Raw genomic sequence first — 13,671 nt, 5'->3', positions numbered from 1 at the left:
CTAGCTTTGAATTTAGACATTTAAAATTCCTGAGTATTATATGCGTTAGTTACATCTTTAGTCTAAAGAGGCCCATCAAGGGAAGATGCTTCTATCCCTTTAGAAACAACAGGGAAACTTATTTTTAGAAAGATAAGAAACAAAGTATATTGGAAATTTTTCCTTCTTGGGTAACTGGAGTGTTTAAGAAAGAAGGTCATTCTATGAGCATGGCATTTTAGAATAATCGTACTTTACCAGAAACCTGGTTCTGAAAAAATCTTCCAGCTTTTTAAAAAAAGTATGTGTGTATATAAGAATATGCTCTAAAATCATAAGCTAAAACTATATATGTTATAATTCTGGTTTTAGGATTATAGTGAGTGCATGTAGTATGATTAAGATTATTTAAAATTCTAGATCATAGACTGAAGTATGCAAACATTTTAATATGTTTTTAATTTAGGTCTTGCTATCACAGATGAAATTTTGCTGAGTAAGGCAGAGTGGTCCAAACTTTTTGAAGCTCCAAACTTCTTTCAAAAGTACAAGTATGTATTTTAAGGCATGTCGGACATGTTGCTCTCTTAAGTAATGGTTTAATGGTAGCACATATGACCTTTCTTCTTGCTGGATTAATGTTTTGGATTTTCCTTTAAACATCTGTAGAATTTTCTTTCCTGTCACAAGGACATACTGTTTTTAGTGAACTCCTTAGATTTTTTTGGTTGAGGTAATGAATGTGAAGCCCCTTTGATTTTTCTGCTGGATTTAACTGAACTCCTGCTACGTTTGTAGCAACATCAGTTCCGTAGGCATACCTCAGTCATGACAGAAACAGTACATCTGTGTAGTGGCAAGTGGATGCATCCTGAAAATATGTAGTTAATAATTCTCTACTAAGAAACAGTATTTTCATCTAATTCTGGAAACTCGTTAATCACTAAGAATCTTTAAAACAAAGAGCTAATAAAATGTCCATATATAGCTAATTAAATGTTTTCAAAACAGCACATTATTGGCCTGCCATTTTCCCCCAATGTTAATAAAGCCCCTTCAAATATTTCTGCAACTAGCTTTCATGAATCTAAGTGGGTGTTAATAATTTTAATTAATGGTTTAATGCCTTAGTACAGGTTAAAAGCATCATTAATTGTGTTAGTTTTGGTGAAAAATGTAAGTTATAATCTTATTTTAAAAAAAACCAGACAAACCACAGGCTTGCACTTTTATTTGCCCTGGGCTGAAAATGTGCCAAAGTCCCACTTAACAATTTTTTTTTTTTAATGCTTGAAACTTTTCTGACCATTTGATCTTGTGTTGGATTGTGTTTTGTAATAATCTAAGCAGGATTGCTTTATGCTATTCCCCAATTAAAAGCAAGAATGATGACCTCCATGATGTCTCTGTGTTTTGTTTTTGTATGTTTGCATGAGAAAGCAGTAACGAGCCAGTAAGGAAGCACTGTGTTGTCAGTAAACGTTAAAGTAGCATAACCATTAAATACTCATTTTATTACAACTTCCCCCATAAATTGTGATTTCTGTTTGACAGATAATTTTTTTTTTTTTTATTTTAACCAATGTAGAAGAAGTATCTTGGAACATTTACACTAATAAACATGTATATAGGTACTTTTAAAACCTGATACGGCCGGGCGCGGTGGCTCAAGCCTGTAATCCCAGCACTTTGGGAGGCCGAGACGGGCAGATCACGAGGTCAGCAGATTGAGACCGTCCTGGCTAACACGGTGAAACCCCGTCTCTACTAAAAAATACCAAAAAAAACTAGCCGGGCGAGGTGGCTGGCGCCTGTAGTCCCAGCTACTCGGGAGGCTGAGGCAGGAGAATGGCGTAAACCTGGGAGGCGGAGCTTGCAGTGAGCTGAGATCGGGCCACTGCACTCCAGCCCAGGCGACAGAGCGAGACTCCGTCTCAAAAAAAAAAAACAAAAACTTGATACACAAGAGACATAGTTACATGTAAGGAGAATAATAAAGGAATTGGTTTTACAGGAAAGTATTAGTACCCCTTAATTCCTGGAATCGATGAAACTAGATTCAAACTTTGTTCTATTCACTTTCTTATAGGAGTGTGATGGGGCTTCTTTCACTTTAAGAAAGATTAATGTTTACATTGAACAAACCTTAATAATGTCATTTTATTCAAATTCACATTATTAGAACTTTGGTGCGTTTTCTAAAACTTGCTTACTGTTTCTTTTAAACGTTTTAAACTATGCTTCAGTCCTTGCTGGATAGTACCTATAAGTTCTTTGACTGGTTAAAAGATATGTTCCTAATCTTCACGGAAGTTTTTGTGAAACAATCAAATTTTTTTAGGTTATAAAAAAGGAAGCAGCAACAAATAGAGGAAATTACATCAGGAAAATTTACATTTCTGCTGAGTGTCTTGTGGAAACTTTTGAAATATGACAGTGGGCTATTTTTATCCATACCAAATTCTATTTATATTTTTAATTGTTCTCCAGAAATTTGCGTCTAAGATAAAGTGATGACTATCATTAGAATTTTGGAGGTATTCACAGATTTGAATTTTTAAAGACATCCTCATGTAAAATACCCCAAAGATTGACTGTACAACCAAATGGATATGTTTAGTCTTCCCATAAGTCAGAGTTGATTCAGTCTTACTTGAGGCATATCATGAAATACTGCCTGTTGACGTGTAGGATTTTAAATCATGTGAAATATACCTGACATTCTTGGAAGGAGCCAGAACCATGGAGAAAAATCTCATTTGTCTTAAAAGGCAAACTAATCATCTTCCAGAAAGACGTGTCAGTGTTCCTTAACAAAAAGGGTAACATTGTTTTGTGAACTTTTTGGAGTTCTAAGAAAACAGTTTTTTTAAATGCCGCCTCTGAGACAATTGGAATTAACAAGTAACTAGCAGTAAATCACTAACATTAGGAAATGTGAATACTTACTTCAGGTGTTAGATTTCACTAGGAATAAAGGAAAATATTAGGAAGACCAGTGTATTCTCTAAGGTGCAAGATGATTTTATAATTTCACGTGTATATATAGTAACCTTAAATTTGTTAAAAAAAAGTTAAAAACAGGAAACTAAATCTTGGTCTTAAATTACATAGATAGAGACTTACAAACATTTTTGACTAAGATGTGCCAACTTTTTATTGTACATATCTGAGTTATGATCTTCCCAGGTGAGATGAAATGGTCTTCAAGAGATTCGCTTAGAGAATTTGTTTTGCAAATAGCAGTTAGGTAATACAGTAACTAAATTAATTGTTTTTAGGGCACTTTGCATAAATACTAATTATTTTGGGATACATTTTTATAGTTAAATTTACTTTTAACTGTATTTTAAACTATTTTTATTGGAAACTAAATTTTTTTTTTAATTTGGGGAAAAGATAATGGCAATTGCATTAAGACTTCAAAGTCTCACATGGAGGCATTTGAGCATCATAAACATGACAGTTTAAACATGGCACTTGTAAAATAGGGGATCGTTTTTTGGTACATCAACAAAATGTAGTCTAATTTAGATGTACATGTACACTAGGTTTCTGTGGTCTGATTGGGACCTTAAGAATTGAGTACCAGTCCTGGTTTTAAAAATTAAAAATAGAGATATTTAGAGAATGCAGTTGGAATTTTGTTTTGTAAATGAATTCCTAATGACTCAAAATATTTGCAGGTTATTTTTTATTAAACTTAACTGTTGCAGTTTATATCTCTCAACTCAAATTTGTTTCAATGTGGCTGAGTAAAGGACATTTAACTTCAGCGTAAATACTTGTTAGAATTAACATTTCTACCTGTATGTGAATATGTGCATTTGTGTGTAAGATATGTACAGAGTAGGTACTCTTTCCCTTTTGGATTTCGGTAAGAAGTAATGTTGAACTCTAGGATTCAGAACTTTGAATTGCCAACAAAACTGTGTCCAAATGGATTGTATGTTTTCTCTTTATAAATAAAGAACGTTGTATATCATTTAAGGTTTTGTTGAAGACGAAGGTGGTTATTAAGAATTTCCATTTTAATAATGTGTTGTAAGAGTGATTTAGAGACTGTGGGAGTTTTGTCTCTGCCCTTAGATGGACCCAGACAGCTTTGTGTTTTTGTGTACATGCCTGATTTCTGTGCTTCATTGTCTCCTGTTACAAGTTGCTGTACTTTTGTGAGAGAACTCTTTCTGCATGTACTTTACCCCCCCCTTTTTTTTTTTAAACCAGTTAGCCATTTTTAGTATTTTAGGGACCTAGAAATCAGGTTACTGAGCTTGTTAGAATTTTGATTTAAGAGCATTTGGAACTCCGAGTATGGATTTTTCTATACATAAAATATATGAATTTTTAATGCTTTTATATGACTTTTGTTGACTTATTTGGGTCATCTGTGCTTGCTCATGTATTTGACATTTTCCAAATAATGCTGAGCAAATTAAACTGGTAAAGGAAGTATTGGTTTGTAGGGATTTGGACTGCGTATTCACATAGCCCTATATTCCTGTTTTTTTATATATCTATCTCTGTTTCCTTAAGTTTATAGACTTCAAGTTAACTCCATTGAGCTTTACATACCTCTGCCAGTAGAATGTTTACTATTATCCCATTTTACAGATGATGTACACAAGACTTAGAATTGCCTAGGATTACATAGCTGTGAAGAATTGCAACCATTTTTCAAATACAGTTTTTTAGATAGGTTTGGTAGTTTTCCTCTGGGTCTAGGTCAGATTTTTGCTCTTGGTTAGAAACTACACTTACAAAATGTATTAGAAAGTATTAGGAAGGTTTTAGACTTTTCAAAGAGTAAAATAATTTTAAAATTTTGGTTATACTGCTACTTTTGAAACTAGTATCAGTACTAGATGATGTCAGTTTGCTTTTTGCTGTAGAGATTCTGGTGTGAAATTTGGCTCCCAGCACTGGGTACTGTAGAAGAGTATATTGGATTGAACTTTTTGAGTCTTAGAAAACTGAATCATAGTAGTTATATTTGAGTTGTAAATAGTTTGTTTTAAAAAGACTTCAATATTTATTTGATCATGATGCTGTTTTCTGAAGTGAAAACTTGGCTTTTGTCTAATATGAATGGGATTGAGTTTTGGATAAAAATCGGATTTCTTTGTTGCTGTCATGTTAGTGATTTTTTTTTTCTTTTTTGATTATAGAAACGTATACTGTTAATTGGGAAAAAAAATCACAGGGCCTAACTGTAGTATTTAGTTTAATTTTCACTACTATTTAATTTGAATTTAAAAGCATGATGTGTTCGATACTGTTTTTGAAGTTACTGTTGTAGTATGTGTATTTAGTGATAAATTTTTGTGTCTAAAGCCATGGTGTTTTGATTCCATTGAAACATTTTTGTTTTAAGTAGATTATATTTTAGTGAGCAACTCTTTAATTTTATAGGCAGAGCACTCAGTCGGTGTCATTGAGCAAAACTCTTAAGTATTTATACTTCTTGAATTAAGCTGCTTTTTGGTAATTATTCATAAAGTCACTGCCTTTTGCAGAAGAATTAAACTCACTAGTAGTTAGAAACATGGAATTTAGCATATATGATTTTATGTGCATATTGAGATTGTAGTGCCCCTTGCTAAATTGATGTGGATCTATAATTGTAAGGAAGCTTATTACTTTATGGTCTAATATCCAGCACAAAGCATGTAAATAAAATAAATAGCATGTTGTCTTTATCTTCAAAGGCATTATATTGTACTTCTAGCAAGTGCACCAACAGAAAAACAACGCCTAGAATGGTGAGTATAAGAATAGACTTTACAGAAAAAGCAAACTTCAGAATGAATCACGTAGCCACTGAACACAGTAGGAGATGGGAGGAAGTCCTTAAAACTTCTAGTTTGGTTTGATTTGTTCACAGATGGAGCTGCTTTACTGTGTGTAGTGAAAGCATAGAAATCGGGATCCATATGCAACTTATTTTTTTGTTTGCTTTATAGAGATCCATGCATCATTTCTTAATTGTATATTCAAATTGCACTTAAAGCTTGTTTTTCTTAAAATTTCTGTGGGGAGAACTTTTGCAACCTTGCTGGTGTGAATGGAGTGTTTCTTGGCTCTTTTTTCCCTGTTGTTTGGCAATTTTGGGTAGAACATAAGGCTTCTGGTTTTATTTGTGGGAGTTCAGCCAGTTGAAGTGCCCTGGTATGTGCATTTTTAAATTTATTTTTAAGTTAACCAAAACTTTTTGTTAATACTAAGTGACATTTGTTCAGGGTGGGCTTGGTGGAATCAAAAATCCGAATCCTGGTTGGAAGCTTGGAGAAGAATGAATTTATTACACTGGCTCATGTGAATCCCCAGTCATTTCCAGCACCCAAAGAAAATCCCGACAAGTAAGCCCTTTTCTAATTTAATTTCTTCTTCCCATTTCCAATTTTTATTCATAGAAGCTTTTACAGGCAATTTTTATAACCAGTATCACTATTCTGTTGACTACTTATGGCTTATAGACAATTTAGAACTTGTAACTTAGTTTTTCCGATCAGAAACATTGAAGAGAAAGACTGTTTTATGAGAAAAATCAGCACACATTTTTTTTTTCTGATGTTCTTCCAGTGATGAGGTGCCTATTAGCTAGAGTTCACATTCTACAGTTTTGTGTTAATACTGTCTTTACCATTCCTTCTTAATATTTTCTCCTCCTGTTTTGTACAGTAGTTGTCAGAATAGCTGGTATACCATGCATCAGTCTTTGCTTTTTATCTTAATTTTTTGTTAAAAGGGAACAAACATTTTGATATGAACTTATAAAAATCTGATTTATGCTTGATTCTGGACTGTTGAGAAGCTTTCTGGACTGTTGAGAAGCTAATGTATATAAAAGCAGAGTCAGTTTACCTTTTTAGGGGTCCTTTATTTATATAGGTTAGTTGCTGATTTGATTGTTTGCTGTTAATATGAGACTAGACTATACTTTGTTTCATTGGAGAGTTGTAGAGTACTAGTAATAAGCTTATTTTAAAAAATAAAGCAGCATTAAAAAAAGATAAGTGGAAGGATTATTAAATTTGTGTTATACAGTATTCTTACTGATTATATAGATGTTTTTAATTTTGTAATTATATGATAAGAGGTTTTTTACATTTTGTGGTAATTCTAATCTTAATTATTATAAGACTGTTTGATGTTCCATTCAGTAGATACACTGTTAAATGTTCAAAAGTAGCTAAATCACAAATTACTCCTGTTATTATGCTTCTGTTCATGTGGCCTTTTAAAATGAATTTTTGAAGTTTAAGAAATAGCTATTAAGTTCTAGTTAAATTTCTGTATTTAGAAAATCATTTTTTTCCCAGACTTTCTAAAAAGTCTTTTTCCTTCATTAGTTTAAAGATAATTTTTCTTTGATTTCAGTGGATTTGGTTCTTTAGAATCATCATTAAGGACATTGACTATCAGTGTACAGTTAATAAGAGTGTATTTCTCCTGGATCTCTGTTTATGTTGTAGTAGGAATATAGAGGACAGGTGTGGGCGAGGCTTAGAACTTTTAGTTTGCTCATACATTTGTATTACAAGTTTTTCCATGTCTCAGATTGTCAACCACATTGATAGCTACGTTTTCATGAAATCCAGATAAACTATGGTAATGCTCTTCTTTGCAGGGAAGAATTTCGCACGATGTGGGTGATTGGGTTAGTGTTTAAAAAAACAGAAAACTCTGAAAACCTCAGTGTTGATCTCACCTATGATATTCAGTCTTTCACAGATACAGGTATGTCTTTACTTGGATAATCAAAACACTTCAGTTCTTGCATATTTGAAATTGTCTTGATGCACACCATAGTGATATTTACAATAATTGTTGAAATTACTTGCGAATATTGAACTGTCATCAGAATAATGGTTTTGTATTAGTCTACTACAGATTGAGTATTCCTTATCCGCAATGCTTGGGACCAGAAGTATTTAGAATTTTTTTCAGATTTTGGAATATTTACATTACACTTACCATTTGAGCATCCCTAGTCTGAAAATAGGAAATTTGAATACTTCAATGAGCATTTCCTTTAAGTGTCATGTTGGCACTCACAAATATTTGCATTTTGTAGCAGTTTCAGCTTCAGATTTTTGGATTAGGGATACTCAACCTGTATATACATGATTTTTCTCTATTGTGGCAACCTTAAAGTTAAGTAGAACCATTCCAAACTTGACTTCTCCATAATTTCCTAAGAAATGGGAAACAACTTGAATATATGGTTGTCTAGACTGAATCTGTGTCTGACTGCCTTCATCATGTTGAACCTCAGAAATCGATGAAGCGTAACTTGTGATGACCTGGAGAAATTTTCCTACTATGTCTGAAATACAGATTCAAATGTTAATGCGTAGGTGGGAAATAGGCTGATTAAGTGTAGATTTCAGATTGACCTGTACTCTAAGATGAAAGGTAGTTCATTTTAACTAAAGACCAAATGGTGGATGTAGTTGAGAGAATGAGTCTATATGTAGGTGCACAACTTTTCATGGGAATGGCGAATACTACACGTAGGGACAACTGCACATCCACTTTAAGGACTAATCCTTTTCTCTCTCAGACACTGTCCTCCTCTCCTCCATTAAAAAAAATGTAAGTGGCATTTTTATTCACTATGAGGAGTTTTCCCTGGAGAACATACAGACTTAAAATTAAGAATTTTTTTACCTAGTTACAGGAGAGAAAAAAATTAGTGCCAGTTTGTTAAAAAGTCAGTATCGTGCACTAACTGTGATACAAAGGAGAAATAAAAGGAAAAGAATGTGTATTTCAATATGTCACTGCTCAGATACAATGACACTAGAAGATAAGTATCAAGTGATTACACTTTATGTAGATTCACTAGCAGTGTGATATCTATAAATTCTGATCAATACAGGTGTTGTCTGTGGTGATTCAGTTATCACCAGTAGCATTAGCATTGGTGACCTTGTAAGAGTGAAAGTTGCAAATAAAAAGAGATCTAATTTTGATATGCTTGGTAGTAGTTGTATTCCTGGAAATTTCAAATTAAAATACTCCATTTTTTGTTTGTTTTTTCTTGTTTTTTATTTTAAATACTCCATTTTTAAAATGTAAAATTGAAGTGAATTCTTGTTTAAATAATTGCTAAGTAGGTTTTTTGTCTTTAGGAATGTAGGAAGGACATGGTATAATTCTGTGTTGGGTAGAACTGTCCACGTTGGAGGATACATATCTATGTTTCTAGCCATAGTACCTTTTAATCAATACAACAACAAAAATACCTCTACAGATTTTTAGAATGTCGTATGTAGGGTGATACTCCACCTGCTGAACACCACAGAAGTATTTTTTCCTGAAGTAAAATTTCTGATGTTAACTTATTTATGAACTAATAAGTCATGGATACCTACCTGGATTAGAAATTTGTTCTGTACTTTGCATTCAAATTAAGATGTTTATCAAAGATTACACTAATGAACCATCAAGATTTTCAAGGATGTTTTAGGTATTTTGGGAAGGAAAATTCAGTTGTCCTGTATATTGAAACACTTTAATCCAATACTTTATGGGATTTTAAAAGAAAACAGATTTCACATATTCAGCACACAAATGTTCACTCCCAACACCTACCAGTTTCTTTTCAAGTAATTTTGGTTGTTCAACCTAGAGACCTTGGAATCAGTCTTTGACCCTACTCAATGTTAATCCATTATAAAATCTTTTTGCTTCCTCTTTCAGAATACATTGAGGTTTCTGCCACTTAGTACTATTCCCACTGCTTTCACCCTAAGTCCTAGCCACTGTAGTGCTGTTGGATCACTGTCATTGCCAAAACTTTCTCTTTTGCCCTTGCGCCTTCAGCTGTTCTTACCTAGTGTCCAAATGATATTTTTAAGCCAGATCATGTCTTGCTTGCTTAAAAGCTTTGAGTATCTACTCAAAATAAAAGTCCAAGTCCTTGCTGTGGTTTGCAAGCTTCTGCCTGATCTGCCCTTTTCATTATGTCTGTGACCTTACCTCCTATTATAGGTTCTCAATCCTTTATTTGTAAGTTTTGGAGCCAGAAAGGTAATACAGTTAGTAAGTAATATACCCTTTGAGGCCTGGAGCAGCATTTGGTACTGAAAGACAGTATCATTTCTGCAGGGAACCATTGATACTCACATGGAGCAAAAGATAAAGACCAAATAGCCACAGCCACAAGTAGTTCAGAACAGGGTTTGTTACTAGATGAATTTTGTTTCCTGTCTTAGAAAAACTTGTATGTTTGGGAGTTTTGGGGATTTTAGAGTTGCACATAGGGATTATGGATTTCTACTTTTCATCTTCTCCTTTGGCATTTTTGTTGTTTCTCAAATGTTCCAGGCATTTTCTCCTGCTTAGGGTATTTTGTTCTTGATGTTTGCTCTCTCTGGAATGCTATTTCACCAGGTACTCTCAGCTTACATCCTCATGTTCATTTAAATCTTCAGTCAGATGTCAACTCAGTTTCCAGGCTGAGCTTCCTATCCGACTCCCTATGTGGTTTTTCTCGGTAATACTTATCATCATCTGACATGGACTATAGGTTTTATTTTTTTCTTATTTATTCTATTCTCCCTACTGTAATGTAGACCCTTTGAGGCTACATTGGTCTTTGTTCACTGCTTATCTCCAGTGTCTAGAACAGTATGAATCAAGTATAGATGTTTCTTAAATATGTTTTGTATGACCGACTTTTACCTTTGGGGGCCCTCTGGATCTAAATAATTTGAATTTATTTAATTGTAGCATTTTCTTTTTGTACCTGTGACCTCTGTCATTTAAGTTATTACTATATATAGAAAGTATGTCATTACTTAGTTTTATCTTGCAGATTCTTGTAAAGGTACCTATAGGTATAGTTTAATAAGTTTGACTTATTTTACAGCATGTGTTACATACTTGGGTAAAGTTTTAAGCAATAGTACTGGTAGCATAAAAGGGTATGAGTTTAAGAAACCCTTTTCCCCTCATTTCTGCCATTTCTTAAAGAGTTACTCTTTAGAGTTACTACTTTAAGAGCTATTTAAAGAGTTACTACACTGGAAGAATTAATACTTTTTGTGCTTTTATTCAGCGCATCTTGTGGTAAAAGGAGTTTGCTCAGGCAATGAATTATGTCGGATTAGGAATAGGTCTTGACTGATTTACAGGTATGCAGTATTGATGGAAAAAGGATCCCTACTTAGAATAGTTTCTCTGGAGTGAGTTTAACTGCCTTTATTAAAATGTTTCTATTTCTTGTAACAATTTCCTAATTGTATAGTTTATAGGCAAGCAATAAACAGCAAGATGTTTGAGGTGGATATGAAAATTGCTGCAATGCATGTAAAAAGAAAGCAACTCCATCAACTACTACCTAATCATGTGCTTCAGAAAAAGAAAAAGGTAAATTTAGAAAGTACTTACAAAAGCATTACTAACATAATGTTTTATGCATCTGGACTATCATTATTTCAGAATTCAGGCTCAGTTAATAAGTCCTATTTGAAATAGATGACAGCTTTTTAAGAATCTGTTTCATGGGTTTCATGGAGCAGTTTCATTATGTGAAATCTGACTCTAATCAGTTTTCTTGCACACAGTTGCTTTAGATTTTAGAAGGATTAGTAGTGATGCTTCATATCCTTACTTTGTATATACCCGTATTCTCTTTAAGCACTTTTTATTCTTATTCATTTAAAAATCCCACATCAGTATTTAATTTTCTTTCCTTTAAAAAGTAAACTCAGTTAAATTAGTAAGGAAATATGTGGGTCAAGTAAATTATGTGAGGCTTTTAAAAAATGAAAATCGCTTTTTTTGATGAATGTAAGAAATATAACATGTATATTACTTAAAAACCAAAAGTTGCTGAGTATAAAGGAGGTCATGAATAGAGGTCACTGAGTTAATATTTTGCATTACATTTTTCTAGTATTAGTGCTTCCTTTTGAATAACTTAGAGCTATTTTTTCCTTATTTGAACTTTAGTGAGCATATTGGAATTTTAGTGCACAGATACAAATTACATTTTTCTTTAGGTGATTTCAAAAATAGATGGTTTATTCTTATAATGGAATACTTCACAGTATGTAGCAGTGAAAACAAATGAACTACAACTGCATATACTAATATGTTGAATAAAAAAGCACACGTATGTGTGTCTCACTTGATACTTCCATATAAAGTTTACAAGTTTAAAAACTTAAAAAACAATGTATTTAGGAGAGAATGTGAAATAAAAGTATATATTACAGAATGACAACCACTGCATTCAGGAAAATGGCTGGTTGTCTGGAATTGGGGTTGGGAGGAAAGGAATGAAATTAATACACAAAAGACTTTAATTTTATAATGTTTTGTTTCTTAAAACAGAATATATTATGATACAAAAGCATTGAAGTTAATTAAAGGCAAGGACTCTGGAGTGGACTGCCTTGTTCAAATTCAGGCTCTACTCTTTCCTACCTATGAAATTTGAGCAAGTTACATGGCAAACATCTTGTTCTTGATTTGTCTCATCTCGAAAATTGTGGCAGTATTTTTACCTATTTTATTAGGTATTTCATGAGGATTAAATGAACCAATACATGTAAAGGGTGGTTTAGACTAGCTCCTGGCATATAATAAATGCTCATATTGGCTTTTGTTATCACATAACATCATCATTATTCACAACTTGGGGATAGGTAGATAAATGAGGAGGGGTGTAAAATCAGTTTTTAAGGCTTAAATGTGATGTTATTTTAAAAATGTTTTATTCTTAACCTAATGGTTTACTAAAAATTTAGTTAACTAGATAAAAATTGACAAACATGCACTCTTCTCAGTGTACTATTTATACACAGACTGTTCAGTGCATGTTAACATATATTTATTGTAAAACTTTCCATCAAGCAGTTTTATTTTAAAACTAAAGTATCTATCTCAGCTAGAGATTAGCCTCAGGAAAACAAACCTAAAATATCAAGTTAAACACTTGCTTTCTAATTGTCCTTTAGTGTTGTATTATTAAGGGTTAATTAAATCAATTATACTTAAATGTAAATTTATCACATACAAAAAATATAAACACTTTGGACTCGGGAATGGTGGCTGAAGCTTGTAATCCCAGTGACTTGTGAGGCTGAGGTAGGAGGATCCTTTGAGGCTGGGAGTTCAAGACCATCCTGGGCAACACAGCAAGACTCCGTCTCTAAAAAAAAATTTTAATTAGCTGGGTATGGTGGCATGCATCTTACAGTCCTAGCTACTCGAGAGGCTGAGGTGGAAAGATCACGTATGCCCAGTAGTTCAAGGCTGCAGTGAACTTACGATTGTGCCATTGCACTTCAGTCTGAGTGATAGAACGAGACCTTGTCTCTTACAAAATAATAATTTTTTTAAAAAAGTATATAAAGATTTTATGTTTTCAGAAGTGAAAGTAGATTGTTCTTTAGAACTTTGCTATTATTAGTATTTAATTCATAATCAAATAGCTATTAACAGCTATTTATAACAGATAATTAGATTTCTCAGAATCCTATATTCAGATTACCTTTTTAAGTTCTGTTTCCATGACAGTACTGATATTTGGAACCATCCTGTGTAAATTTTAAGTAAATTTGAATATAAGATGTTTTATTATTTCTTAAGGTATTATTTCTTTAAATATAGTCATCTAGAATATAAAGAGAATCATTAATGATTGGAAATTTGTTTTTTAGTCCGAAAATTCTA

The 13,671-nt window shown here is 32.9% G+C and overlaps 1 protein-coding gene across 4 annotated transcripts in view; it reads left to right on the top strand.

Annotated features, from left to right (window-relative positions):
- PAPOLA (poly(A) polymerase alpha) overlaps window positions 1–13,671 on the top strand; it is a 64,156-nt gene that overhangs the window by 33,863 nt on the left and 16,622 nt on the right. For all 4 annotated transcript variants that reach the window (XM_023205586.2, XM_023205589.2, XM_023205588.3 and 1 more), the window contains 5 exons: window positions 446–530; window positions 5,688–5,741; window positions 6,219–6,338; window positions 7,610–7,719; window positions 11,237–11,358. In XM_023205586.2, coding sequence (XP_023061354.1) covers window positions 446–530; window positions 5,688–5,741; window positions 6,219–6,338; window positions 7,610–7,719; window positions 11,237–11,358 — 491 coding nt within the window. The remainder of the gene's footprint in view (window positions 1–445; window positions 531–5,687; window positions 5,742–6,218; window positions 6,339–7,609; window positions 7,720–11,236; window positions 11,359–13,671) is intronic.

The sequence above is a fragment of the Piliocolobus tephrosceles genome, chromosome 6, assembly GCF_002776525.5.
Source record: "Piliocolobus tephrosceles isolate RC106 chromosome 6, ASM277652v3, whole genome shotgun sequence".
Lineage (NCBI taxonomy): Eukaryota > Metazoa > Chordata > Mammalia > Primates > Cercopithecidae > Piliocolobus > Piliocolobus tephrosceles.
This window is presented reverse-complemented; position numbering and strand designations above follow the sequence as displayed.